At 65.5% G+C, this 26,276-nt stretch overlaps 3 protein-coding genes across 3 annotated transcripts in view; 2 read left to right on the forward strand and 1 right to left on the reverse strand.

Moving 5' to 3' along the window:
- Positions 1–352: 352 nt before the first annotated feature.
- Gpr35 (G protein-coupled receptor 35) lies at positions 353–7,389 on the forward strand. The gene has a single exon (XM_005339643.3). It carries the CDS (start codon positions 358–360, stop codon positions 1,273–1,275), a length of 918 nt encoding a protein of 305 aa, XP_005339700.2. The 5' UTR covers positions 353–357; the 3' UTR covers positions 1,276–7,389.
- Positions 7,390–9,594: 2,205 nt separating this feature from the next.
- LOC101959392 (aquaporin-12) lies at positions 9,595–14,766 on the forward strand. The gene is made up of 3 exons (XM_005339658.4): positions 9,595–10,316; positions 11,593–11,709; positions 14,451–14,766. Exons 1-3 carry the CDS (start codon positions 9,614–9,616, stop codon positions 14,666–14,668), a joined length of 1,038 nt encoding a protein of 345 aa, XP_005339715.2. The 5' UTR covers positions 9,595–9,613; the 3' UTR covers positions 14,669–14,766.
- A 2,859-nt stretch (positions 14,767–17,625) lies between these two features.
- Kif1a (kinesin family member 1A) overlaps positions 17,626–26,276 on the reverse strand; it is an 83,420-nt gene continuing 74,769 nt past the window's right edge. The window contains exons 39-48 of the mRNA XM_078018404.1: positions 26,048–26,237; positions 25,181–25,242; positions 24,705–24,850; positions 24,006–24,206; positions 23,543–23,620; positions 22,863–22,987; positions 22,171–22,323; positions 21,467–21,659; positions 20,685–20,803; positions 17,626–20,341 (exon numbers count right to left, since the gene is read on the reverse strand). Coding sequence (XP_077874530.1) covers positions 20,299–20,341; positions 20,685–20,803; positions 21,467–21,659; positions 22,171–22,323; positions 22,863–22,987; positions 23,543–23,620; positions 24,006–24,206; positions 24,705–24,850; positions 25,181–25,242; positions 26,048–26,237 — 1,310 coding nt within the window. The 3' untranslated portion in view covers positions 17,626–20,298. The remainder of the gene's footprint in view (positions 20,342–20,684; positions 20,804–21,466; positions 21,660–22,170; positions 22,324–22,862; positions 22,988–23,542; positions 23,621–24,005; positions 24,207–24,704; positions 24,851–25,180; positions 25,243–26,047; positions 26,238–26,276) is intronic.

Here is a 26,276-nt window from a genome sequence, read left to right on the forward strand (position 1 = left end):
TTCCTGTCCAGCACCTGAGGTCCTAGAGGGCTTGGGTTCTGGAGGGTGGGGCCTGGGTGCTGGGCTGTGGACTCCAGCTCCCCCTGCCTCCCTGTGCCCAGCCCCAGGCTGGTCCCAGGAGGGGAGGGCTCTGGAGATGGGAAGGGGAATCTGTCCGTCTCAGCCACCTTGGGCCTGTACAGCGGGCAGGGCTTAGTCCTTGAGGTGACTTTTGGGTGTGTGGGCATGGGTCAGGACTCACCTTCACCTGAATCCCCGCCCAAGGGGCAGCAGGCCATGGGGTCGGGCAGGGCCTCACTCCCTGGGGCCCTTCCTTCTGCCCACGCTGACCTCCTGTCCCTCCGCAGCCCCAGGACCATGAACAGCACTTGCAGCACCGTCTCCTGGCCCCCTGGTCTCAAGCACTTCTTTGTCACCTACTCGGGCACGCTGATGGTGCTGGGCCTGCTGCTCAACGGGCTGGCCCTCTGGGTGTTCTGCCGCCGCATGCGGCAGTGGACGGAGACCCGCGTCTACATGACCAACCTGGCCGTGGCCGACCTCTGCCTGCTCTGCTCCCTGCCCTTCATGCTCTTCTCCCTGCAGCACACCTCCGACACCCCGCTGTGCCAGCTCTCGCAGGGAATCTACCTGGCCAACAGGTACATGAGCATCAGCCTGGTCACGGCCATCTCCGTGGACCGTTACGTGGCCGTGCGGCACCCGCTGCGTGCCCGAGGGCTGCGCTCCCCGCGGCAGGCTGCGGTGGTGTGTGCGGCGCTCTGGGTCCTGGTCCTAGGCTCTCTGGTGATCCGCTGGCGCCTGGGGCTGCAGGAGGGCGGCTTCTGCTTCCGGAACTACGCCCGGCACGACTTCAGCACCACCACTTTCTCACTACTGGGCTTCTACCTGCCCCTGGCCGTGCTGGTGTTCTGCTCTCTGCAGGTGGTGACTGCGCTGGCCCGGAGGCCAGCCTCTGAAGCCGGCCAGGTGGAGGCCACCCGCAGGGCTGCCCGCATGGTCTGGGCCAACCTGGTGGTGTTCGTAGTCTGCTTCCTGCCACTGCACGTGGTGCTGACGGTGCAGGTGGCCACAGGCCTGTCCTCCTGTGCAGAGCGCAAGGCCTTCAGCCGGGCCCTCTCCATCACCAGCAGGCTCTCGGACGCCAACTGCTGCCTGGACGCCGTCTGCTACTATTACATGGCCAAGGAGTTCCAGGAGGCCTCCGCGCTGCCCACGCCCTCCGGCACCAAGGCCCACAAGAGCCAGGACTCTCCGAGCCTCACCCTCACCTAGCGGGCACTCACTGTGGGCCAGGTCTCAGGGCTCTGGGAGGGGCAGCTTGCCAGGGCACCTGGGGCCGGCGTGGAGCCCCGAGACAGACCCTGGCCTCACCCTGGTCTGTGGGCCTCTAGGAGGCCAGTGGAAGGGCTGGACACAGGTTTGCCGAGCCTCGGTGGCTTCGCTGCTATCCTGGGAAGGGACAGGGACAGCAGCCAGAGGATGACTCCTGAGGGGTCAACCCAAGGACCCTGGGACAGGGACACACAGCTGTCACCCTAGAGCTGACTCCCTGGGCACCGGGTGGGGCCCTGACAACCTTCTTCTGTGGACCCCCTGGCAGGGCCCTCTGTCACTCTCACCCAGTCCTCGCCCTGGGTGGGGCTGCAGTGGCCTGGGTGTCTCCCTCCTTCCCACCCTTTCTCCCAGGCCCCTGCCCCTCTGCTGAGCCTGGTCTTCCTGGGGCTTGGTGGCCCTGGGGCTCTTAGGACATGCGAAGCCCTCCTGAGGCGAAGGCCTGGCTCCGCCCCCCACTCCCCTGCAAATGCCACCCAGCGCTTGCTGCCTCACGACACCCACCCCTCCCCCAAGCCCCGGCAGCCTCTGAGGGGACCTCAGGCAGCCTTGGCCCCAGGCCTGTGGGGTGCGGCCTGCGCGCAGTCTTGAGGCCCTTTATGGAGGTGGGGCTCAGCCACTGCCACCAGAGCATCCGCCAGCACCCGGAGCTGCTGCCCAGGCCTAGGGCCACCCATCCCCAGGCGCCCTAGCTTGTTACCACCTGCCAGTCTGCCTCGGACACTCCTGAGCCCCATGCCTGCACTGGGCATGGCCGGGTCACACTGTCCTGGGCAGTGTCAGGTGAGCAGGGCAGGGACAGTGCTGGGCAGCTGGCAAGGCCCTGTCCTGCACTGTCCCCCCTTCCCGCCTGCCGTTTCCTGCTGCAGGTAGCCCTGCCTGTGCCCAGAACAGCACCACCCGCTTCCCTGGGGTGGGGCCCACCACGTCCACTCCATGGCCTCACCCTGCCTTGGGCTGGCTCCCCATACCCCTTGGTTCCTCCAGAATCCTTCCCAGCCCTCACAGAAACCCCACCCTCTGGACATGTATCCCCACCCACCGGGTGGGCAGTTTCCCTGACCTGACCCCCTCCACCCTGACCCCAGACTTACACTTCCAAGAGGCAGGAGGTCCACTGAGGGTCTTGCCCTAGGCTGGGAGTCTCCAGCCTGGCCAGTGGGGCCGAGGCGTCTGCAGGCCCCTGTTCTGCCTCTCACCAGGACTGGGGATCCAGGGGGACAGGCGGACCAGCTGCAGGCTCAGCTCAGGGAACCAAGGGTGTCCAAGAGCTTCAGTGAGGGGCCAGGTGGCAGGGCTTCCAAGAGCCCAGTCCTGAGAGAGGCCAGCAGGGCCACCATGCACAGGCCTGGGCTGTCCCCCCAGTCACCAGCTGTGCCCATGGGCTCTGACCACCAGAGCAGAGGGAAGGAGAGCACTGGAGAGGGAGAGTGTGGGCCTCTGTCATGGCCAGGCTCCCTGCCTGGGTCCCGTCTTGCTGGACACATGGCCCTCCTTGGCTTCCTGGCCCACACAGGGAGATTGGGGGATGGGGGTCTCCAGCTGCTGCACCCCTCAACCCAGCCTTGGCTCGGGGATGTAGAGCCAAAGCTGCCCGTGTGGATGCCATCTCACCCTGGAGCAGCCGGGTGACCTTGGGCAGCAGGGTGACCCCAGGGCCCTGACCACTGGGTGAGCCAGCTCCTGGCGTGGGCAGAAGGCAGTTAGCTGGCTGCCCCGTCTCTTGCCCCCAAGGCCTGCCTGTGCCTGGTATCAGGCTGGCCTTGGCCCCAGCCACTGGGAGATGATTCCACACGCTCACGGAGCAGGCCCCCGGCCTGCACCCTGTGTCCTGCTGTGCACAAGCAGAGGAAAGGAGAGGAGCCCACTGCCCGGCACTGCCGGCCAGGCCGAGGGAGTGCCCCTCAGGTCTAGGTCTGCTCCCCTGGGCTGGTGGCCAGGACGCCTTCAGGGCCTATTGCCTGGACCCATCCCGGGCCCACCTCAGATCTGGCTTTCTGGCTCTCGGTGCTAAAGCCTGGGCTGCGACGAGGGCAGAGTGTGCTCAGGACCCCGTCCTTCCAGCCGGCGTGGGAGCAGGCCTCCGGGTGACTCCCAGGCCCGAAGGGGTGGGCACACGTTTCCCTTCCTCCTGCCTCTCTCTCCAGGAGGCCCCCAAGTGACCTGCCAGCAGCAAGGCCTCGTCTCTGTGCCACACGGCAGCATGCCCAGGTCCCCGCGTTCACGACCTCAGTCCTGGTGTGGGACGCGTGCAGCCCGACCCAGGCCCACCCTCTCACTGCCAGGGGACCTGGCGGAGGCTCTGCCTCGCGGTGGGAGATTTCCAGAGGCCTCAGGTCCCGGGAATCGCCTGCTGAGGACTGGCTCTGGGACCTGGGACTGATAGCACCCTGGGCACCCAGGGGTGATCCTTCCAGTAGCCTGTCCCCTGGGGGGTGCCGCCAGCCCTGGTCCTCCCGAGGGCATTCGTCCCCGGCAGTGTCTGCGGTACCACCTGCTAGACCTAGGGTCCCGCCGAGGAGGACGCGGGGCACAGCATCTGCTGAGAAGACCAGAGGAGTGCCTGTGGAGGACAGGGTCTGAGCATGTGTGGGGCAGGAGGAGCCTGGGCCAGTGCCCGCAGTGGACGGCAAGGAGTGGTCCTGCCCATGGGCCAGGAGGGACCTCTGTGGAGGCACCCTGCTGTAGCTTGCCGTCTTTGTCATGGGCATTTTGTAAAACTGCTGATGGCCACTGGGACCCAAAGCCACGCCCCCCCCCGTGTTCCCCTGCCCCTCTGCTGGGCCGTCGGGAGCAGCCAGGAACAGCCAGCTGTGCCGTGGGCTTTCACGGTGGGAACGCTGCTTCCCAGAGGCCATCTGCAGATGGTCGCCCGTGGCTGGACCGGAGTTAGCTCCTGCTGTCCCCATGGAGGGCGAGTGTGGAACCCTAAGTGGACAGCCATGGGCAGCAGGTTAGCAGAACCAGCTGACAGAGTCCCCAGAGCAGGCCCAGCAGGGCTGCGTCAGCCACCCGGAACCTTTCCCAGCTCTCCTTCAGAACTGGCCTGCTGCCCTGGGAGCGCCAAAGCAGACAGGGTTCAGGAGCCAGGGGCGCCGTCCGGGAAACCCAGCCGCCCTCCCTGCACAGAAAGGGGCAGCAGTAGGAGGCCCTGAACTGACTGCCGTCTCTTCCTGGGTCTGGCCACCGACAGTCCGCCTGGCTCTCTCACCACAGCATGAGCTCCCACCCACCCTGACGCCAGCACGGCCCCTGGGGGCAGCACCAGCTCCTGCCTCAGCCCAGCCACCTGCAGCCAGCGCCCACCAGGTCAGAGGGCACCAAGGTGGCGGCACAGAGCCCCCAGGACCCCCCTGGTGAGCGCGGCTCTGTTGACAGAGCCAGAGCGCCTCGGCAGAGTGGCTGGTCACTTAAGCCTAGGGCTGGGCCGGGCTGCAAGGAGAGGCATCTAGGGCCAGGAGCCAGCCACCGACAGGCTGCCCCAGAGGTGTCTCCAGGGAGCGCTGTTCATCGGGCCAGGGCCCAGGACTGGGGGCTGTCCGCAGGGGGGAGAGAGGGGAGGTGGGCAGTGCCGGTGGTGGGCCTCCAGGACCTTTGAGCTCTGTGTCCTGGGCCCACAGACACCTGTCGCCCCTGACCAGCTGCTGGCCGGGGGCTGGTGACCTCCCGGCTAGGGACAACAGGGCCCGTGGTTCAGGTCTGCACCCTGGTGGGTGAAGAGGTGGCAGGACTGCAGCAGGGAGGTCTCGTGACCTCGGGACGCTTGCCCAGGCAGGCGCCTGCAGGGCCTAAAGCTCAGTGGCAGGTGGCTGACGAGGACATGGGGGCAGATGTCTCCAGGCCCTGAGAAGCCACTGGACCCGGCACGGCCTGGCCAGGTGAGCTTCTGGCTGCACAGGGGTGCGACCTGGAGGTGAGGACGGAAGGGAGCAGGTAGCTAGGGTGCTGGTGGAGGTGTGCAGAGGGGGTCCTGAGGGCCCCGGCGCCAGGGAGCCTGTGTGGCTTCTGCAGGGGGTCCTGGGGGCTGCGTCCTTGTGTCCACGGCCCTGGGCCTCCACGCCCTGGCTCACAGCATGCAGCTAGAGTGTCAGGCCCTGAGCATGATGCGGACTTTGCCAGGGCCCCTCAAACACGGACTGTGCCACACTCACCCTCTTGACACTAGATGCCACCCCACGTGGGGCATCTGACAGAGTCCACTTCAGGTCTCCAGGGAAATGAGGTCAGGAGCTTCTAGCCAGCCAGGAGGGATGTGCACACCTGTAATCCCAATGACTCAGAGGCTGAGATAGGAGGATTGCAAGTTGGAGGCCAGCCTTGGCGACTTTGAGGCCCTAAGCAACTTAGCAAGACCCTGTCTCAAAAAAAAAAAAAAAAAAAAGATAAAAATAAAAAGAGCTGAAGATGGCGCTCAGTGGTCCCTAAGTTCAATCCTCAATAGAACAACAAAAAAGAACCGGAATTCAAAGTCTCAGGCGGAGAAGCCTCCACTGCCCAGCCTGGCTGACTGAGATCAGCTCCCTGCCATTGGGGGACCCAGAAAGGTCAGCGGTGGCCATCAGACTCAGGCCTCCTGGGTGAAACGTGAGTGCAGGGCGCGAGCTCTGCTGTTCTGAGGGCCACAGGCCTGAGTACTGGGCAGGGCCTCTGGCTACAGGCTCAGCCAGACCCAGGGTTCTCTGCTCCAGGAAGAACCCGAGTCCCTCCCAGGGCCGGAACTTTCTGCAGGGCACTCAAGACACAGAGGCTGAGGAGTGGCAGGGCCACCCTCAGCCAAGAACACACGGCTCAGCCATCGATGGCTCCAGCAGGACAGTCTCAGTGCCCTCTGCACACGAAAGCTGTCCCCTCACGATAGAGAAGCCATGTGTCACCACGGAGGCCACCATCCTCCCAGGGTCACTTGGCCTCCTTGGGAAGGGTGGCAGGTGACAAGTCCTGACTGTGCTTTGAGGGTCTAAGGACAGGTGGCCATCTACCGCAGAGGCCAGGTCTGACCGCAGTCCTACCTGCTGGCAGAGTAGAGGGGTGGACGGCGACCAGGTCACAGGGCAGCCTGGGTTTCCGGGAGCTCCTGGCCCTGGCCCTGCCCCTCCCTTCCTTGAAGGACGCAGAGCTCTAAACTCTCCGCCACGGTCAGCGAGGGTGGGGTGGACAGAGAAGGGTAGGGAGAGCTTGACCTCGAGGTCGTTCCCCGGCTGGCCTTGGAGTATCCAGGGGCCTGTGCCCCCTACAGAAACCCCATAAACGTGCTCTGGGAGCCCCCACTCTGCCCGATATCACTCAGGGTCGGAGGCAGAGGAGAAGGCTTCAGGAGACGTGGGAGGCCAGGTGCCCTCTGGGCCCCACAGGGTTGGGGCTGGAGGGCCGGGAGGCAGAGTCCACACGGGCAGGTCTCCAGGGCTGCAAACCCACCAGGCCACAAGAGACCAGACACAGACGTGTCTGGCCCAACTCCAGCGAGCGGCACGGGGCCATCCTGTCAGGAGGCCCACCACCTGGGCCACAGAGGACCGCGAGCCCCCGTCCACAGCTGCGGACAAGCCCCCAAACTCACTGAGCGCTGCTCCATGCCTCACTGGTGGACCACGACTCAGAACAGCCCCAGGAGGCGGCACGTGGCGTGGGGTTGGCTGTCCCCACCCCGTACAGCAGGCACGGAGGGGACTGTCCACTGGGCATCTCGTCGCCGTCTCTAGGGCAGGTCTAGCTGAGGTGGAGCAGCTGGATCTCCACACAGAAGTGAGACCAGACGGGGAGGCTGGGGGCGGGTGGCAGCAGGGAAAACAGGGTTTCTGGATCCCTGGAGACAAGCCCTGGCGCAGGGGCAGAGAGGTCTGGGTCTGCTCACAGTTTGTGAACCATTGACCAGTAAGAGTCACATTTGTATGATGCATATTTACAAAACACTAACCTAGAATTATCCTTCTGCCAGTCTCCACTTGAGATGTGTGATCACTCAGATCATAACAATAAAACCCAAGAGAACATCGATATGAGAAGACAAAGTTCTCGCTTTCTAGTATAACACAGTATTTTAATCACCCTTCCTCCAGAGAGAACAACATGAGAATTCTCGTAGGAGTCGGATCTCAGTGACCCACAGCTATAGACCATAGTCCAAGAATCACAGTCTCTCTCCTTGAACGATATTGAAGAGAAGTAAAAATAACAGTTATCTGAGCAGAGGCAAGAGGGTCTTCCATGGTTCTGCAGTTCAGAAGTGGGCTCAAGGGAAGGTGGTCACTTGGAGGCCACTGTCCGCACGGTCAGGCTGTGTGGACAGTGCTTGGTTTAGACACGAGTCTTGGCTCCTCAGGGCAGGAGGGTCTCCAGAGGGCAGAAACAGAGGGTCTGAGCTTACGAAGCCCAGGAGCAGATGGCCCACCCAGGGACAGGATGAGAAGGGATGGGTGCCCCACCCAAGCCTGGGGAGCAGGCAGGTGGCACGCAGGCAGCATGGTCCAGGCAGATGGCAGTGGAACTTCTGATGACCCCTGGATGGCCACAAGACCTGGAGTCTGGGGCAGCCTCAAGCACGGTCCGGGTTTCTGACGGCAGAGAGGCCTTCCTGGAAGGCCCGGGCTGCCCCTGGAGGGCACCAGTGCCTTCCTGGCTCTGCTGGGCCCCAGCTCCTGGCTCCCAGGCCACCGCCTGCTCTGGCCTCTGGCAGGTCTCACCACGGCCCGGCCCTGCGAGGTGCAGGCTGGGGCACAGGCCTGAAGGGGCGAGGCTCGCAGAGATGAAAGGCCCCGTGCGGGCCTGGACTGGTTCTGGTGGGCCAGCGCCGGCTGCCCGGCCTCCTCCCTCCACATTAAAGACGCCAGGCAGGCTGGGCGCTGGCTCCCACAGAAGGGCCTGAGCAGGCCATGCCCTGGCTCTCCCGCTGCCTGGGCGTCCTGTGGCTGTGGTCAGCCCTCTGGCAGGCTGGTGGGAGTGGGGGGCACCTGTGGGGCCAGCTGTGCCCCGCCCAGCGGGCATGAGGAGGGTGGGCGGGGAGGGGCTCCAACAGTCCTGCAGGGGTGTCTGACAGGGGCCTTGGCCCTGCGGGGGGAGGCCCTGGCTCCTGCGGTCAGATCCCCACCTTCTGGCTCAGCCCCGCCACCTGCCGGGGGGGTACCCGTCTCTGTCTGACTCTGCCCTGTCACCCCTTCCTCAATGCACCCCTGCTGTTGTCTGTGGTCACGCTGTCCAGGAGGCCTCCACCTGACCTTGCAGCCCAGACGTGTCCTCTCTTCCCCCCTGGAACTGCCCTCTGGGGCAGGGGGCGTCTTTCCCCTCTTTCCCCAGGACAGGCAGGGAAGAGGCCCAGTGCTCCTGTCCCCTCGGCCCCTCCCAGTCGCCTCTGAGCCGGGCCCCATCTGCTCTCTGCCGGGATGACCATTCCCACTGGCCCTGCACACTGGTTCCTGCTCGGGCAGCCACCCCACAGCCTCAGAAGAGCCACACTCCTGAGCTCCTTCTCCTCCTCCTGTCACACCACAGTGGAGCCCTGATGACCCCCAGCCCCTGGGCCTGTGACCTCCAGGCTTCATGTCCTCTCTGACCAGCCAGTGCCCAGCTGTCTCCGTGGCGTTCCCGACTCCGTGGTCCCTCCTGTCTGGCCATTTGTCCTCAGGAAGAGGCCCATCTGCACCTCAGGACAGGGTGCCGGGGTGGGGGTCCTGCAGGGCACTGGCCCCTGCCTCGTGACCCGATTCCCTCCCCACCCGCAAGTCCTGGCACCGGCCCCTGCCAGCTCCCAGCTGCTGCCTGGTTCATTCCAGAAACACAGTTACTCTGTGGCGCTCAGTCGCGGCCTTCCTTGGGGGTGTCATGGGACCCGCGGTGCCAGGCAGAAAGAGGGCAGCCCAAGGAGGCCACCTCTGCAGCGCAGCTCCTGAGGGCCGGCACTCTGCTGGTGGCCCACCACCCGGTGGGGGTCGTGGGTCCATGGCACAGGCCCCCTGGGCAGCAGCTGCCTCCTGGGGCGCTCGTGGCTGGTGACTTGGAGGGCGGCAGAGCTGGGGCTTGGAGGTGGGCCACAGCCCAGGAGCAGGGGAGAGGTGACGTGGTCCTGCGGCCAGGAGCCCAGGCTGAGTCACAGCTCAGATGGAAGCTTTGAAGGAGGTGCCCTGCCTGGGGCTGGTGAGAGGGGGATGTGGGTCCCACTGTTCCCACACCCTGGGGAGGACACCAGGCAGGCAGGTCCACTGTGGGTGCTCCTGACCACACCAGCCTGTGACCAGTGGGGCCGGTAGCCAGGGGTGCAGCTGTGGCTTTCCCAGAGGTCAGGTGGATGCTCCCGCCCTCCCCCACCCTGGTCTGTGGGGCTGGCCAGACGCACACGTCACCTGGTCCCTGCTCAGCACAGCTCCTCCTTGGAGCCCGGGTGATGGCTGGTCTGAACGTGTCCCTCTCCTTCTTCTTTGCCACCTGTGCCCTCTGCCAGGCAGCCAGGAGGGCGTCCAGGGCCCTGCTCTCGGCAGGCGCCTATGCCAGCTTCGCCCGGGAGGTGGCTGCGGCGGCCCAGCTGGCAGCCTGCTGCCTGGAGATGCAGGTTCTGATGGAGATCGGCCCGTGGGCAGGGGGCTTCGGGCCCGACCTGCTGCTGACCCTGGTCTTCCTGCTCTTCTTGGTGCACGGGGCCACCTTCGATGGGGCCTCGGCCAACCCCTCTGTGGCCCTGCAGGACTTCCTCATGGCTGAGGCGTCTTTGTCCAGCACCCTGCTGAAGCTGGCAGCCCAGGGGCTGGGCATGCAGGCCGCCCACGCCCTGGCCTGGCGCTGCTGGGCCTGGGAGCTCAGCGAGCTGCACCTGGTGCAGAGCCTCATGGCTGCCCACTGCAGCTCGGCACTGCGCACCTCTGTGCCCCAGGGCACCCTGGTGGAGGGCACCTGCGCCTTCTTCTTCCACCTGGCCCTCCTCCGCCTGCAGCACAGTGCCCCTGGGTACAGGGTGCCCACCCTGGCTCTGCTGGTCACCGTCATGACCTACGTAGGTGAGACCTGCTCCCCTCTGCGGGGCCCTTCAGGACCACAGCAGGAGAGGGGGGTGCAGGCCAGAGGTGCTCGACCCCCAGGCTGGGGTGGCCACTTCCTGGGGCCCTGGTGGGTGTGTAGGACCAGCAGGTTGGACGCAGGGTGGTGGGGAGGCTCCGGCCCCTGCCAGCTCCCAGCTGCTGCCTGGTTCATTCCAGAAACGCCACACCTGGTCCCAGGGTCCACCCAGCAGGTTCTGGCCTGGCCCCAGCTCTGACCCGAGATCCCCTGAGTCCTCTGACACACCCCCAGGAGTGACAAGTCCTGAGGGCCATCTTCACTCACGTCCCCACACTCCCTGTGGGGCTCTGAGACGGCCGTGCCTTCCTTGCCCCACACCTGTGACCCCGTCCCAGCCAGGCTGACCTCCTGACCAGGCCTCCTGGGCCCCGCTCAAGGTCCTGCTCGGATTCTGGGCCCTAGACCTCAGGCACGGGCCCTGGCTCCACCGGGGGGACTGTCCCTGAGCAGGTATCTTACACAGATGGGGCTGTAGCTCAGTAAGGACAGGCCCAGCACAGGGCGGGCAGCTGGTGGCCTGGACCACCAAGGCTGTGGACACTGAGGTGAGATGAGCCGGGGGCTCTGCAGGGACAGGCTCTGTGGCCCAGTGGCCTGGGCTCGGCCTCAGCACAGATGCCCAGGCATCTCGGGTGGGCCAGGGCACTGGCCTTCGGGTATGCCGCTGTCTGACCTGGTCACCACCTGTCTGGGGGCCTGTGTCCCCTGGCCACCTGCTCTGCCCTGCCTGGCCACACTGCCTGACTGCTGTGGTCCCCCCAGCCATCCCGAGAGCTGCTGGCCCTTCAGCGCCCCTCGCGCCGTCCTCTCTGCCCTCACCACCTGGCCTCTCTCTCTGCTCTGCCTTCTCCCTCTCTGTGTGCCCCCACCTCCTGGTCCCTGCTCTGTCCCTCCCCGTCTCCAGCTGTCTGTCTCCTCTGCCTGTCCATGTCTGTCTCTCCTTCTGTCCCTCCAGGTCTCTGCCTCCCAGTCCTGGCTCCCGCCCAGTTGCCCTCAGAGGCTGCCTCCTAGTAGGCAGGGTGTTGGAGGAGGGTTGGGTCCTTCTTGGGCCAGTGTGGGGAGGGTCTGGACCCTTGTCCTGGCTGCCCTGAGGCCTTGGCTGCCCTGGTCAGGAGCTGAACCAGTGGGCCTACATGTGGTCTCCGGGGCTCGGGCCTGGCCTGGACTGGCAGCGGCAGGCTGGGCCCACACGAGGCCTGTGTGCTCTGTCTGCAGCTGGGCCCTCCACGTCCGCCTTCGTCAACCCCGCCCTGGCCGCCTCCGTCACCTTCCGCTGCTCCGGGCACTCCTGGCTGGAGTACGCCCAGGTGTACTGGCTGGGCCCTCTGACAGGTGAGGTGGGGGCAGGCCCCTGGGGCTGGAAGCCCTGGCTGTGGGGTGGGTGGGGGTGCAGGGCCCAGGGATGGAGACCCCAGGCGCCCCTGGCCTCCAGGTCTCCACTGCCTCGGGTGCTGTGGGGGACGATTTCACCAGCAGCTTGTGGTCCCCCTCAGGCCCTCTGGCCGGGCGCTCTCGTCCCCAGCGTGGGCCTGCAGGCTGCCCTGGGAGTCCTGTTCCGTGTTACCTGGAGGGTGCCCAGGGAGGACCAGGAGGCCTGTCCTCACCGCCTCCACCCTGCCCCCCACTCCTCGCTCCAGAGCCTCGCGTCCTTGGCACCCTGACCTGGTCAGAGGTCACTGCCACCCGGTGGAGCACTGGGCTTCGCTTCCTTTCCTGAAAGCTCCATCTCGCTGGCCGGGGAGGGCAGCCGGGCTGCTCCGCATCCTAGTGCTGTCCACCCAGACGTACCCTCCGCTCGGTGCCCGTGGAGCGCCCTCCCCCCAGGGTGACCGGGGCCTTCCTGTTTGGGGTGATTTCTTCCCCTTGGTGAGCACACCTCACCAAAGACGCCAGTTGACGGCCGACAGAGGGTGAACTCACCCGGCAGGTGGGTTTCAGACCTGTGCGGCGTCTTGGCTCTGAGCTGGGCTTGACCGGTGGTGGCTTGGCCAGAGTGACCCAGCAAGCCACACAGCCTGGGTGGCCGCACACAGCTCTGGAGGGCAGTCTGAGGCCGAGGAGGGGGAGGCTGTGCCCCTGAGGTCTGGGGCAGGTGCTCCTGTCCCTCCACGGCTCCCGGCACCCCACTCTGAGCTCCTGCTGTCGGTGCCTGTGTCTCCTCTTTTACAGGACACCCCTGGACATAGCAGCCCACTCTACTCCATGTGCAAGGACCCGATTTCCCACAAGGTCACATTCTCAGGCTCTGGGCAGGACGTGGATTAGGGAATGCTGTCCACCCCATGTGGCCTCTGGCTCACTGAGACTCCGTCTGAGTAGCTGAGGCCCACAGCCATCCACATGTCCCTTGGAAGCTTCTGGGGGCTGGGTGGGGAGAGTCTGGGGCTCGGCACCCCCCACACACATACACGCTGACATTGCCCTGTCCTGGGGGGGGGTGAGTGCACCTGCTGGCCCTGATGCCCTCTTGGAGAGTGGCCCTGCTCCTGGCAGTGCAGTGGGAAAGGCCGCGCTCTTTGAAAGGAAAGAGACTTTGGGACTTTGAGCTCGTCTCACGCGGATTTGAGCACCTCTCCCAGAGAGACCCCTCCCAGAGAGACCCGGCCCCTCTTGCGGAAGCACCAGGGTTCTGTGGAGCCAATGGGTACGCTCTAGCCCACCCCCCAGCCCGCTCGGCTCCCTGCTGCTGCGCTGCACACCCAGTGCCACTGCACACGCTCAGAGGGGCAGACGTGGCTCTGTGGGAGGGAACAGGAGAGGGAAAGGGGGAGGGGGCCCTCTCAGGGAGGAGGGGGTCGGCATGCCCCTCCTGCCCTCCTGCGTGGCTGGGGGCCAGGGAAGTTTCCGGGGAGTCCTCCCTGGGCCTCCCAGCCCCACCCCTCCAGGGGTCTCTCCCGTGGAGGGGGATTTCCTTGCCAACCACTGGCGGCAGCGTGGGTCACTGTGGCCCACACTGACCACTTCTCCTTCGCGCCACACAAGCCATCTTCTCCTTATCCGCCGGCGGGTGGGCTTTGGGGACCACAGGTTACTTGCTGAGGGAAGCAGTGTATCCTGTGAGTTAGGCAGGGCTGCAGCAAACTGTTCTTAAAGCACAGCAGGAGGGTCAGCATGGTGGGCCCAGTCATGGGCTGTCCCTCGCCCACAGGCTCCCCCTCACAGCTGTCTGTCCCTTCACGGTTCACTTGCTTCTCAGCTTCCAAATCTGTGCTGTGCTTCTCCCTACTGTCACCCACCTTGGCTGGCTGGCGCCTTTGACAGAACCTTGTCCATCATCTAGAGCACTTCGGCTGGGCAGACGCACATCCCCGTAGCCGTCATCATCCAGAAAGTCCAAGTTAAAAGCAGGGCCTTGCGGGCAGCGCCGTCTGGTGGCTAAGATCGGAAGCCGGGCTGGCTGCGGAGATGTGACTGCCCAGTGGTTGGGACCCTGAGCAGGTGTCCTACCCTTCAGCCTGGCCCTGCTCTAGAGGGACTGTACCATGTCCACCTAAGGAATAGAAAAGGGCAACCCAAGAGGGTCAGCAGCTGATCATGGGTTGTCCTCAGGACACAGAGTGGCTGCTGGTGTACCACATGTGGCCCTGGCCTAGGTGGAACTCAGCGAGCCCCTGGGGCCACCACCCACAGGTTGAACCCTTACATCACACCTGGCTGGCCAGCCTTCCCAGACACCTGGAGACTGGTGGGGGCTGGAATTCTCAACTCCTGGATTCCACACAGAACGTGGGGTCTAGGAGGGAGTCGGCCAGGCCCGGGCATGGGCCCAGGCCCCGCTCTTCTTGGCCCAGGCCCACCTCTGTCCCTCTCCTCCCCTCGCCCTCCCAACAGCACACAGTGCCCCCACGATGCATGTGACCTCCATGAGGTAGCCTGGGAGGAGAGGCTGAGCAGGTGGGGCCTGGCTCGGGACCCCTGTGGGATCCCAGATCGGGGTCCCAGAGCATGTTCTAGAAGTTACAAGCTCCGCAGAGCTCTGACGGGCTTGTCTCCATCTCCAAGGGAGGACCCCAGGCCTGGAGGGTCTGGGCTGCGGTGTCTGGTCCACCCTGCGGTCTGACTGTCTCTCGTAGGCATGGTCCTGGCTGTCCTGCTCCATGAAGGTTGCCTGCCCCGCCTTTTCCAGAGAAACCTGCTCTACAGGCAGAAGAGCAAGTTCCGAACCCCCAAAGGGAAGCTGGCCCCAGGTTCTGAGGACAGGCGGGCCCTGGCGGCAGGGTGCGGGGGCCAGGAGCTGGGGCGGGGCAGAGCCGCTGCTGCGGGGCTACTGCTGAGCCGCCTGGCTCGGTGAACGCCAGCGAGGGTCAGCGCTGATGGACCTGGGGCCTCGGAGCCGAGGGGGCCCAGCTCTCCTCCTGGAAACCACTTGTCAATAAACCGTTGCTCGGTGCCTGTCTCCCTGGGCCTGAAAGGCCTCTCGAGGGGCGGGCAGGGCGGGCGCTCGTCTCCTCCCGCGGGCTCTTTCCTGCTTCTCGTTACAGAATGAGAATAAAGAGTGGGCCCCGGGTGCAGGGGGAGCCTGGGCTGAGGAACGTCTCCTGGGCCCAGGAAAATTGTGGATGGCACCGGCGCCTGGGACACGGAGCTCGCCCAGGGCCCTGGAGATGGCCGGGGGCCGACAGCGGAGGCTGCAGAGTCTGGGCCAGGTACAGAGCCCTGAACCTGGTGTCCACGGAGTTCCCTGGCCACCAGGATGATGCCTGCTCTCTCCAAAGACAGGAAACCTTGTCAATCTCCAAGAACAATTGCCAGGGGCACCCCATTGTCCCATAGAACCCCAAGCGTGGAGCCTCCCGCCATTTCCCCGTCAAACCAGAGCTGATCTGGGAATTCCCACCACAGGAGGATGAAGGTCCCCCTTCTGTGGTCCCCAGAGTCCCCTCCGAGAGGGCAAGGGGCGTGCCATGGTCCCACTCTGTCTTGTGGGAGCAGCAGCCCTGAGCCGGCTGCTCTGTGGGGAGGGTGCCCCGAGGGGACAGCCAGGGTCTCCCTGGGGACCTGGTGAGGCCTCATCTGCTCACAGCCGTCCAGTGAGGGGACAGAGAAAGGGCCCCTCCCGTGGCTGCCCCTTCCCCCGTCTAAGTCCCCTCACCAGGCCACTGGCCAGGAGCCTCAGCCTCTCCCTTCCCCTGCTTGGTATGACAGCCTGGGGAGGGGGTGACAAGGAGCCTGGGCCCTCAGGGAGTGCTGGGGTGGAGCCTGCAGCCAGCCTGTGTGGCTGCCCTGCCAGGGCTGTGCCATCCCAGGTCACACGGGCCACCACCCCTGTGCCCAGAACGGGAGCAGGCAGAGGTGCTGGGCCAGCTGCAGCCTGGGGGTGGTCAGGCTGCAACAGGTGCAGAGGGAGGCTGGTCCAGGCCAGGCCTCCGGTCAGGGCCCAGGGAGAGTGCCAGGCCACAGTGGGCACTGCTGTACCGCAGGGATGGGGGCCTGCTCACGCAGGTTCGGGGCTCACGCCGGCAGCTGCAGGATGGCTGGCATGAAAGCCCACCTGGTGGTCCAGGCCCACAGGGGCATCCCAGAGCAGCACCGGGGACTGGTCCAGGTGCTCAGGCCCTGCCCGCACCACCAGGCCAGGCGGCAGCGGGCAGAGGGTGAGGGGGCCCAGGGAGGTCATGAGGTTTTGGAGAGGGTGGCTCTGGCAGTGCTGGCCGGAGGGGAGCTTGCTGTGAAGGCAGACTCCTGGACGGGGCGGGTCCCCAGGATGGCAGGACTCACTGTCCCTGAGGAGGGCTGTGGGGCAGCACTGGAGACGGCACAGCTGCCTGGTCCCCACAGGGTCTTTATCCTGTCAAGCCCCCTGCGCCTGGGTGTCTGCACACACCAGGCCCTGGCAAGGGGCCGAGCTCCCTGGGCAGGGCTCAGCCGGGCGCCGCTGTCCTGCACCTCCTGGAGCCTCGTCCGTAGGGTCTGATTTGCTCCCCGGAGTGGGGGGGGAGAGGAGGTGACTGCAGGATCCAGGGCGGGTTGGGAGCCCCTTGAAGCCCGTGCTGGGGGCACCGTGTCTGTGTGGGAAGGGCTCTCGGGGCGGGTGGGCCTGCTGACCACTGTCTGTCTGGGAGGCCGCCATCTGCAGGGGGAGTCTCTAGCTCCGAGGCACCAGGTTCGCAGACTCTCAACTTCCTGTGAACCTACCATTTTGGCAAAGTTTTTAAAATAAGCCCTTTTTATTGTTTTTCCTGACTTCCCTGCCACAAATCATCATAAAATTATTTTTAAAATGAAGAGTGGGAAGTGAATCTAGCCAGAGCTCTGCCTGGGCGGGCACAGGGGCTTTCCTGTCACAGACGAAAAATCAAAGGCCTGGGGACATGGCCCAGAGGCCCGGTGCCCTGCTTCCGAGCAGAACCACTCTGAACCCAGGGGAGGCCACACGGCCAGGGCTCAAGACCAACCCACAGCCTCCAGGACACGCAGGGTGCGGGAGACCCTGACACCCCCAACCCAGGCAGAGTCCAGGCTGGCCCAGGCAGGGGACCAGCACCCCAACCAGGACCGGCTCCCGGGTCCTCTGCCGAGGCCTAGCCACATGCCCTGTGTCCAGCAGCCCTGATGGGCTCCTGCACCTGGCCTGTCTGCATCCCTGGGGGCCAGGGCCAGGGGGGCCCAGCACGCGCCTGAGCAGGCGGCCTGGCCTGACGTCTGCCCCGGAACAGCTCCTGAGCCTAGGCCTAGTCTTGCTGGCTTTGACCTCTCAGAATGGCCTGTGCCCTGAGTGGCAGTGACCTTGAGGCCAGCCCTGCTGGCCAGGAGACTCCCGTGTCCCCTGAACCCTGTTCTTTCTGGGGAGCTGAACCCTGGCTTGGGGGAACCTAACTGGACAAGATCCAGCCCGTGTGGTCGTCACCCCAGCTCCCACCGTGGCCTCGGCAGGACCAGGCCCTGCAGGCAATGGCCTCACACCAAGACTGGGGGCAGCTCTGGTCCCAGAGCCTGGCACACCCTGCTGGCTGGGTTCTGAGGGGCCCAGACCCCAAATGCTGCCTGAGGGGCAGTGCCATGGTCTATCATGAACCTGGCACCTACAGGTGAGGGCACCTGGGGCGGCTCAGAAGTGGGTGGGCTCCAAAGAGAGCACCCCTGGCACCTCACCCCACAAATCTCTCCCCACCCTGCCCCTTCCACCCCAAGAAGCCAGCCCCTCCCTGCTGGCCACTGGGCAGCAGATGCCATCTCTGGACTGTGCGGAATAGACGCCCCTGTGACGCCCCAACAGACCTGACACTAAGCCACAGCTGAGACACGGGGTGTGTTGCGTAGAGCCACGTTTATTTCTTAGTGGGACACAGCCGTGATGCACACACACAGTACAGGGGCCTAGAGCTAACACTCGGGTAAGACACGGGGAGAGTCGCTACGTGGGGTAGTGGAGATGACACAGGGTCCCACAGCAATCACATATGTACAAGCCAGGGACGCAGCCTCCAAGCTCAGGGGCACTCAGAACAGTCCAACCACAGGAGCACAGCCCGGGGAGAGACGGGGCCGTCACAGCCTCTGTCCAACCTGGGCTGCAGGGGTGAAGGAGGAGGCCTTCTGGGCCCCAGACCTGGCCGAGCTGGCACGGGACCAGACCACAACCCGCTGGAGTCGACCTTGGCCACGTTCAGGACCCCAGGTGCCCCGGGCTCCAGGGACCAGGATGGATGTGGAAGGCCACTCTCGGCAGCTATGGCAGGACCACTTGGCAGGAGGACTGGCTTCTCCACCTCACAGGACCCCAGGAGCCGGCAACCCCAGGACAAAGCAAGGCCAGAGCCGGGCAGTATGAAGCCTCAGAGCAAGACCACCAGGAGAGATGGCTCTCGACCTCTCGCCTCCGTACCAGCAAGAAATGGGGCACAGCCAGACCAGGCGCTCCCCTCGCCTCACAGGATGGGAAGACCCCAAGGGTCTCTCCAGGGCACAGATGTGGACACAGCTTTCCAGGGGTGGGGGCAACTGTCCTCAGCTGGCTGGGCACGGGGGGGGGGTTGGGCAGGGTGGGCAAACAGAAACCAGGCTTCCCACCTTGTGGACGCACTGCCCTTGGCATCTCCTCCTGTTTCTGCAGACTGACTCTGGACGGCCCACAGGGCAGGGGCCCATCTCAGTGCCCGCCCAGGCCAAAGTGGCACCGCCCAGGCCTTCATGGGGGGGTCTTCCGAATGCAGAGGGCTCCAGGCTCCTGGCCTTTCCCTCAGCCTGACCCCAGGCAGCAGGTGCTCTGCAGGTTGGCTGGCCTCAGACACCCGCTGGTGGGCGGCCAGACCTTCCCGAGGCCACGGCTTCAGGCTGGCTGACCTGAGTGGCCGTGGTGGGCCTGGCCTCTAGCCTGCTGTGAAGGGTGTGGCCTTGAAATCCAACTCAACTCAGAGCAGGGTGCTCTGTCCCACCCTCCCTGCCTCGAGGGGGTCACGGGTACCAGAGTCAGTGCCATCTGGATGCTGGGTCCCAGCCCACTGCCCCCACGGTCCACAGGGCTGTCACCTGGTTTCTGCACAAGGTGTACTTCCGTCTGGGACGGCACTGTCCTCAAGGACCCTCTAGAGAAAGCGCTGCGTGGCCCACACTGCACAGCTGTGGTTTCCTAAGACCTGGCGCTCCGACAGAGGCCCGGGCCTGGGGACGAGGCAGCCACCCCTGCTGCACTGGGCCCAGTGGGAGGATGAGCTCCCTGTCTGAGCTCGCATCTGGTCTTGTGCTGGCCGCAGCTCAGATCCTGCCTCCACAATACCACTCACCCTGAGCCCTGCGGTCGGGGTGAGGGTCCAGAGGCCTGGACGGTTTCCCCAAGGAGAACCTGAACCTGTTTGTCAGCATGAAAGAGGCCCACACACCTGGTCTCTTCCTCCGAGAGTGGCTGGAGCTCACCGGTCAGGGTAGTGCCGTCCAGGGACCACCTGGGCTGATGGGGAACCTCCGACCCCCGGCTCATCTGAACCAAGCAGCAGGAGCTGGCCAGGGGGGGAAGGTGCCCAGCCCACAGCAGCCTGGTCCAGGGGGGTTAGGGTTAGGGGCTTGCAGTTTGGTTTCTGTTTGTCCAAATGGGCCTGTGAGTGGGAATTCCCCAGGTGCAGAAGAACCCTGGACAGCCAAGACAGCCTGGTGTCTGCCCTCACCCACCTGCCAAGACCTGCCCCGTGCACGGAGTCTGCTCCCTGGGTGGAGGGGAGGGTGGGTGTGGGGGCTTCCAGAGCAGCCTGGCGCTCTGCGTCCCCACAGCACCAGGGAGGGCCTGGAGGCCGGACCCACACCTGAATGCTGACCTGGCCTGCTGCCCGAGAGCCCTGTGTCTGAACCCAGCCGCCGGCCCCGACAGTCTGGACACGACTGGTGACCTGGGCGCCCTGGACACCCTGGCCTCCTCCCTCCTGGCCTCCAGGGTCTCATCCCAGGTCCGCTCACCCTCTCAATCCTGCTGGCACCACCTTAGCACCTCAGCACCCGCAGACCCCACACACCTGGAGGAGGCTCAGAGAAACCTGGCTCAGGTGTGCCTGTGTGCCCACCGGGGGCCCACGTCCAAACTCCTCTTCCCTCGCTCTGCCCCTAAGGCTGGACGCGTAGAGGGAACAGGTCTTACAGGTCTACTCGGAGGCATTAGAAATAAATACTCATAAATAGAACACAGTTATAGTTAATTTCTCAGGACTGTCTCCACGTCACTAACTACTGTATATTAATTATAAGTCTGTCTATGCTTAAAAAAATATTAGAATGGCGGCAACACGGGGTCTCGTGCCCTCTGCCTCCCTCAGACCCCCAGCTCTCCCCACCCAGGGGCTGAGGAAGAGGAAGGAAGGACTCGTGCAGACTTCCCTGGGGCCCAGCTGGCCCTCGGCCCAGGCCCGGCACTCCCTGGCAGGGAAGGCTGGGCAGACAGGCAGACGGGGATGGGGCGAGGGACAGCCGGGTGCTGGCTGGTGGGAGGGCTCTGGCTCAGACCCTCATCTGTGCAGACCTCCTCCTGGAGAGCTTGGACCTGCCGAGGGAGGAGAAAGGGGTGTCACGCTGGGACTGACCCCCGGCCGCGTCCGTCAAGCCCCTGGCGTCAGGGCAGGCCCAGGACCCCCAGACGCTCAGGGCCTGGCACTGAGCGGGTGAGGCCTGGTGCTGCCTCCGCCCTCCCCACACCCACCAGGCCCCTGTCTGTGACATGGAGGGCCCGGGTCCCCCAGCCTGACGATGTTCGCACACCTCCACCCATCAAGGCCCACCCAGTTAGTGCAGGCCCACCCCCTCAGGACCCCCACAGGATCCAGAAGCAGCTCGGCCCTGCCTCGCGCCCCAGAGGTGCTGGCTGGCGGGCCCGGGCACAGCCGTACCGGATGGTCCCCGCCAGGAGGGGGTTGAAGGCGTACAGCCAGTCATGCATGTCCTTGTCACTGTTGGCCTGCAGCAGGATGCCACGGTGCTCTGTGCACACCGCAAACGTGTTGGGCGTCTGCAAAGGAGGCTGGGTAAGAAGGAGCTGGCCGGCACCCACCACTCCTGAGAAGGAACCTGGGGTGGGGCTCGGGGAGCCGCAGGCCAAACCACGTGGGGAGGCAGGGCGACCCCTCTGCAGGGCACATGGCCTGCCCGACCCGCGGTGCTACGGCTCCCTTCCAGAAGCCTCTGGGGTCAGGAAGCTCTGTCCTGGGCCTGGGCCCCACCCTGCTCTGCACCCCAGGGGAAGCGTCTGCCCCTCCCGTGGGGGGCAGAGTGGCCCTGCTGGCCTGGTGCAGGGTGTGGGCGGTGGACAGAGGAGGCCACTCCGCAGCTCCTGGGCTCCGAGGACTTCTCTCCCCACTCGGCCCCAGGGAGCCTGCTCCTGTGTCCAGAAGGCCACACTCTGGGAGGGCGGGAGCCACTGCCACAGGTTCCCCAGGAGGACAGGACAGGCCACTGGCCCTATCTGCCCTGCCCTGGGACCACACTCGTCACCCACAGTGGTCACCAGGACTGAGCTGCAGCAGGGCGAGCCCCAGGTCCCATCTCTGCACAGGACACAGAGCCGCAGCCTGGGCAGGGCACAGAGGCGCCACCCACCCCATGTGGGGCACAGAGGCCTGGCCCAGCTCCTCCCCACCGTCCCGCCCTGTGGGGGCCCCAGGCCCGGGCGCACCTTGAGCATGGCCTGCTGGTCCTCGCTGTACTCCACCTGGGCCGTGGACAGGTTGAGCACAAACCTCTCCACCGTGTCCTTGTCACTGTTGTACATGTAGGCGTAGGGGCGTCGGACCACCACGAAGCGCTTGGCCCAGCCGGCTGTGTGCGGCTCCAGGAAGTGCAGGTACCCCTTCTTGGACACGATCGGGCTGTGGGGCAGGACATCTGCTGGCTCACGTCCCGGCAGCCAGGTGTGGTGTGGGCCAAGGCGAAGTCACGGCCCCCACCCAGAGCCAGGCCCGCAGTACTGGTCGCTGCCCAGGAGAAAGCGGGCCAGAGGCCGGAGACCAGACCCACTAGCCCACCTCTGGCCCGTTTCTGGGGGCTCAGAGGACATCCCAGCTGGGGATGGCGAGACTTGAAGAGCAGACGCAGCCCTGAAGCTGCCGATCACTGCCCAATGACACGAGGCCCTGCTCTGGCTCGGACCCCCGCCCCCCGTCTGCACGCTCCCACAGCAGCACCAGGACCATCGGGGGTGGGGTGGCCCCTCTAGAGCCAAGTGGCCCCCAGTCTGGGTCAAGGGGTCTGCCTGACCTGGTTCAGAACTGTCCTGCACGTGGGTGAGGGTGTGTGCCTGAGGCCTGGCCCCTGGCTCTGCCCTGTGCTTGGGTCAGGGGCACTGCCTGCTGGTGGGCAGCTTCCTGGGGCCCCACAAACCTGACTCGGATTTCCTGGATGTCGGGGACCAGCAGGCGCTGGGGCTCCTTATCAGCCTCTGTGGCCCGCGCGGGGGATAGGGGCTTCTTGGAGTCTGCCTCCGGCACTGGCTCCGGCTCTGGGCTGGCTGGCCGGGAGCAGGGCTGCGGGGTCCTGGAAAGCAGGGAGACAGACTGCCGTCTCGCCAGGCCCACGCCTGTCTCCTGGGCCCATCCCCGCAGAGGGACCCAGGTGGCCACGGGAGCCAGGAGCCCAGCAGGCTGCGTGAAGCCTGTCTCAGAGGTGTGGGTCGAGACCCCCTCCCTCCCTTTTTTTTTTGGTAAAGAAAACCTGGGAACCCAGAGGCGTTTCAAACAGGAGTCAAAACTCCCTTGAATCCGCCCGCTGTCAGTGGAGTGAGCGGGCAGGGGCTCCTCCTGGACGCCGTGCCGCAGGCTGGCTGGCAGGGCTCAGGGTGCCCGGGCACACGGTCCCCAGGCTGTGCCAGGCGCTCTCCCCACGAGCCCTTCCTGAGCTCTGCTCTGACTCCCTTGTGCATGTGCTTGGAGGCAGCCCTGGAGAGGCCACCAGGCCCTGCCCTCACCTGTGGCGCCCCAGGCCCTCCGCCACCCCTGCCCACTTTCTCTGTCCTTAGGCCCCTGAGTCCCAGCTTGGGGTACGGAAGCTTCTCCAGGAGCCCGGGGCTCGCTCACCGCATTTCGGGGGCACCATAGCGACCTTCAACCAGAGAGGGGCAGGTGGAGGATGGGGTGAGCGTGGCTGCTCCCAGAGGCGACATGGACGGGTCCCGCAGCAGGGTGACGGACATCTCAGAGAGCTGGGGGAGAGAAGCCCTCCTCAGGGCCTCTGGGCCTTCTGGCTGCATCCACCTCTGATTCGCCCAGCCTCAGCTCAGGTGCCCCCTGCCCTGGAGACCCCCCTCTCCCAGCCCCTCACACCCCTGCCTGCCCCTCCCAGAGCTTCAGATCTGCGCTGACCTAGGTGGGTTCCAGGTGTGGGGCCAGCTCCAGGTGCCCCCTCCACAGCTCTGTGGCGTGTGGCCAGCAGGAGGCTGCTGGGTGGAGGCCGTGGGCCAGGCAGAAGCCTCGCCTGACCTGGTGCCGGGCAGCCTTGGGAGGCTGCGGGAGGGAGGCACCAGACCAGCCTCGCTTGGGAGGGGACTGAGCCTGCAGGATGAGCATCCTGGGAGGAAGGAGCCCAGTCACAGGGATGGGAAGACAGCCGGGGCCAGGAGGACACACGGGACCCCCGGCCTGGGATGCCTGCTGCTCAGCTAGGAGGTGCCCCTCTGAAAACCCTTCATGACTTTGCCTGACCAGGTTGGGTCTTCTTGGTGACAAGGGCCCCACAGGTGGCCCTGGGCCCCACCCACCTTGCTCTCGCTGGCACTGATGCAGACATGGCTGTGGGTGTACTCTCTGTTGAACGTGTGCGTGAGCAGACGTAAGCACTGTGGGCAGAGAGCATGCACTGTCAGGCCACACGTGGGCAGACGGGCGAGCCCAACACGGCCGGTCAGGTGGGTGCCGACACTGCCCCGGGACAGGAGAGCCAAGGAGAGCCTCACAACGTGCAGGAGACCTGCCACTGGTCCATGCAACCACAGATGGTCCAGCTGCATGGAGCTGTGCGCTCCTCACCAGCTCGGGGGTTCCCCAGAGGGCAGGTCGCGGCTGGGGTCCGAGGCAGCAAAAGGCCCCCAGCCGACTCCCCTGCTCCCGAGTGCGATGGGCACGGCTAGAGCGGGCTCAGGGTCCGTCACCCTCCCCGCTCCTGGACTCTGACTGGAGCCAGCCCCAGGGATGGGCCTGGTGCCACCCGCGGGCTCCACCCACCTTGACTGCCAGCTCCCGCTGCCTCTCACTGGGCGCCTCCAGGGGTGACTGTCGGCCCTCAGCGGACAGTGGGGAGGAGGTGCCAGAGGAGCTTCGGGACTCACAGTCCTCGCTGGAGACGGGGGACAGCACCTCAGGGCCGGGCCGCTGGGTGGTCTCTAGTTTCTCCCGCAGGAGCAGGTAGTGACGGGTCTTCTCCACCTTCAGCAGGAACACGGGACTCAGCGGCCGCACCCGTGAGGGGCAAGGCCAGCCCGGGGGCACCACTGAGCAGCGGGCTCTCTGGTCAGCCCGAGAGGGTCTGGCCCTGGCTGGGCCATGGCTGGGGGCCCTCCACGTGACTGAGCAGGCAGACTCCAGGGCCACAAGGCCTGGGGGACTCAGCCCCTCCCAGGCTGCCCTCCCTGTCCACGGCCTGGCCACAGTGTTGGTGCCTTGGGAAAGGACAGAAGGCTGGCTGGGGCATGGGGCTTCAGTCTCCCCACGGACATGCCACACTGGACAGCCCACGCTGGCTTTGGAGGTGGTGCCCCTGCCCAGAGCCACAGACGCCAGACCCAGTATCCTCCCTGGACCTGTGTCTCATCCCTGTCGGAACACCCCACGTCTCCTGAGTTAGCTCGAGGGGCAGGTGCTCTGGGTAGTTCACTCTGGGCACAGGGCCATGGTGCCGCTGGCCTGGGTGGACCCGGGGCTCACCTCCTGCAGGAGGCTCAGCTTCTCCAGCTCCCACTGGTGGTCCAGGATCAGACTGTCACTCCGGGGCCGCCAGCCGGCCAGGTTCTCCTCACCCCGGACATAGGCCACCGAGGTGTCCAGCACCCGCCGGCGCCGCCGCTGCATCCCTGGCCGAGAGCAGGCACTCTGTCCTTCCAGAGTGCTGCCAGGTGCTCCCACCCACCAGGGAGTCCCAGCCGCTGAAACCCCTCCCTTCGGGGATCAAGGTCAGCTTCCAGGGTCAGCAGTGAGGCCTGGGGCTGAGACCTGGCAGCCGCAGGCCAGCTCACCCCACTCTCTCCATTTGAGAATGACCCCAGAGGCTTCAGGGTGAGCACTTGCATTTTGCAGGTAAGGGACCCCAGCTGAGCTAAGGTCACCCCAAGTGGAGCAGAGACCCAGCAGCCCAGTGATCCCAGGAACCTGCCTCGCCCACAGAAGAGCAGGGTGGGGCCTACCTGGGCTGCCGGCGTCCGCCACGTGGCACAGGCTGAGCTCGTACACGCCAGTCACTCGGTTGCTATGGTTGGGGGGGGTATGGTCACCAGGATGGGGACAGGCAGGCTGATAGACAGCTCACCCTCAGTACCTATGACCACATCATCTAGGTGCCTGTCACCGGTGCTGACGGTTGGGGTCTGTGGCCTGCAGCCTGCCTAGGCAGTTCCACCCCAGACTTCTTCCTGACCCCCAAGCTTGCTCCAGCTGTGCCCACAGGGGCCTGGACACTGGGTACATGAAGCAGACCATGGGAACATCCACCAAAGGCGACCACAGGCCTGCAGGGTCAGCAGTCCCAGCCCTGCAGAGGACAGCCCTTCTCACTGCCCTGATGTCCTGGCTCGTCCTCCTCCCCCCGGACTCAGGAAGTGCTGAGTGCAAGCAAGGTCCTGCCTGAGCTGATGCCCTTGGGCACTGCAGCCTCCCAGAAGACCCGCTTGGCCACGTCCTGCTCCAAGTCCTGTCCAGGGCCCCACTTCCCGCCTGTTGCCCCTCTCTGTGTAGCAGGCAGTCCCAGCAGTGCAGACCCTGTGGTCCTGGGAGCAAGGGCACTGGCAGGGGTGCAGGGGTGACCCCACGCAGGGCACAGGCTACCCGCTGGCCAGGTTGGCCAGGTTCTCTCCAGCCCCTCCCAGGGGGCCAGTGCCAGCAGGGAGTTAGCAGGGAGTTGGCCGGGAGCGTGCGGTGCTGGCGACCTTCTGAACACAAGTCCCATGAGTATCAGACCACAGGGGACACCCGGGGCATTCTGCAGAGTTTAGGGTGGCTCTCACCGCACCAGGTGGCAGATGAGGCAGCTCCCCTGCCCGCCCCCGTAGGCTCACCCCTCTGCGGCCCTCAGGCTCCCGCTGCCAAACAGGTTTCGGATGGAGCGTGAGGCCGGCAGCTTGGCGTCGCGGGAGTAGAAGACCATGCAGAAGTCCTTGGTGATGACGGCGGGCTGGGTGCAGCTCTCCATCTGCAGCGGGCAACAGCGGACTGGGCACAGGGACCCTGGGAGGATCTGCTCCTGCCCTCAGCCACGGCGGGGGAGGGAGCCAGGCCTGCCCACTT

Source organism: Ictidomys tridecemlineatus, chromosome 7 (genome assembly GCF_052094955.1).
Source record: "Ictidomys tridecemlineatus isolate mIctTri1 chromosome 7, mIctTri1.hap1, whole genome shotgun sequence".
NCBI lineage: Eukaryota > Metazoa > Chordata > Mammalia > Rodentia > Sciuridae > Ictidomys > Ictidomys tridecemlineatus.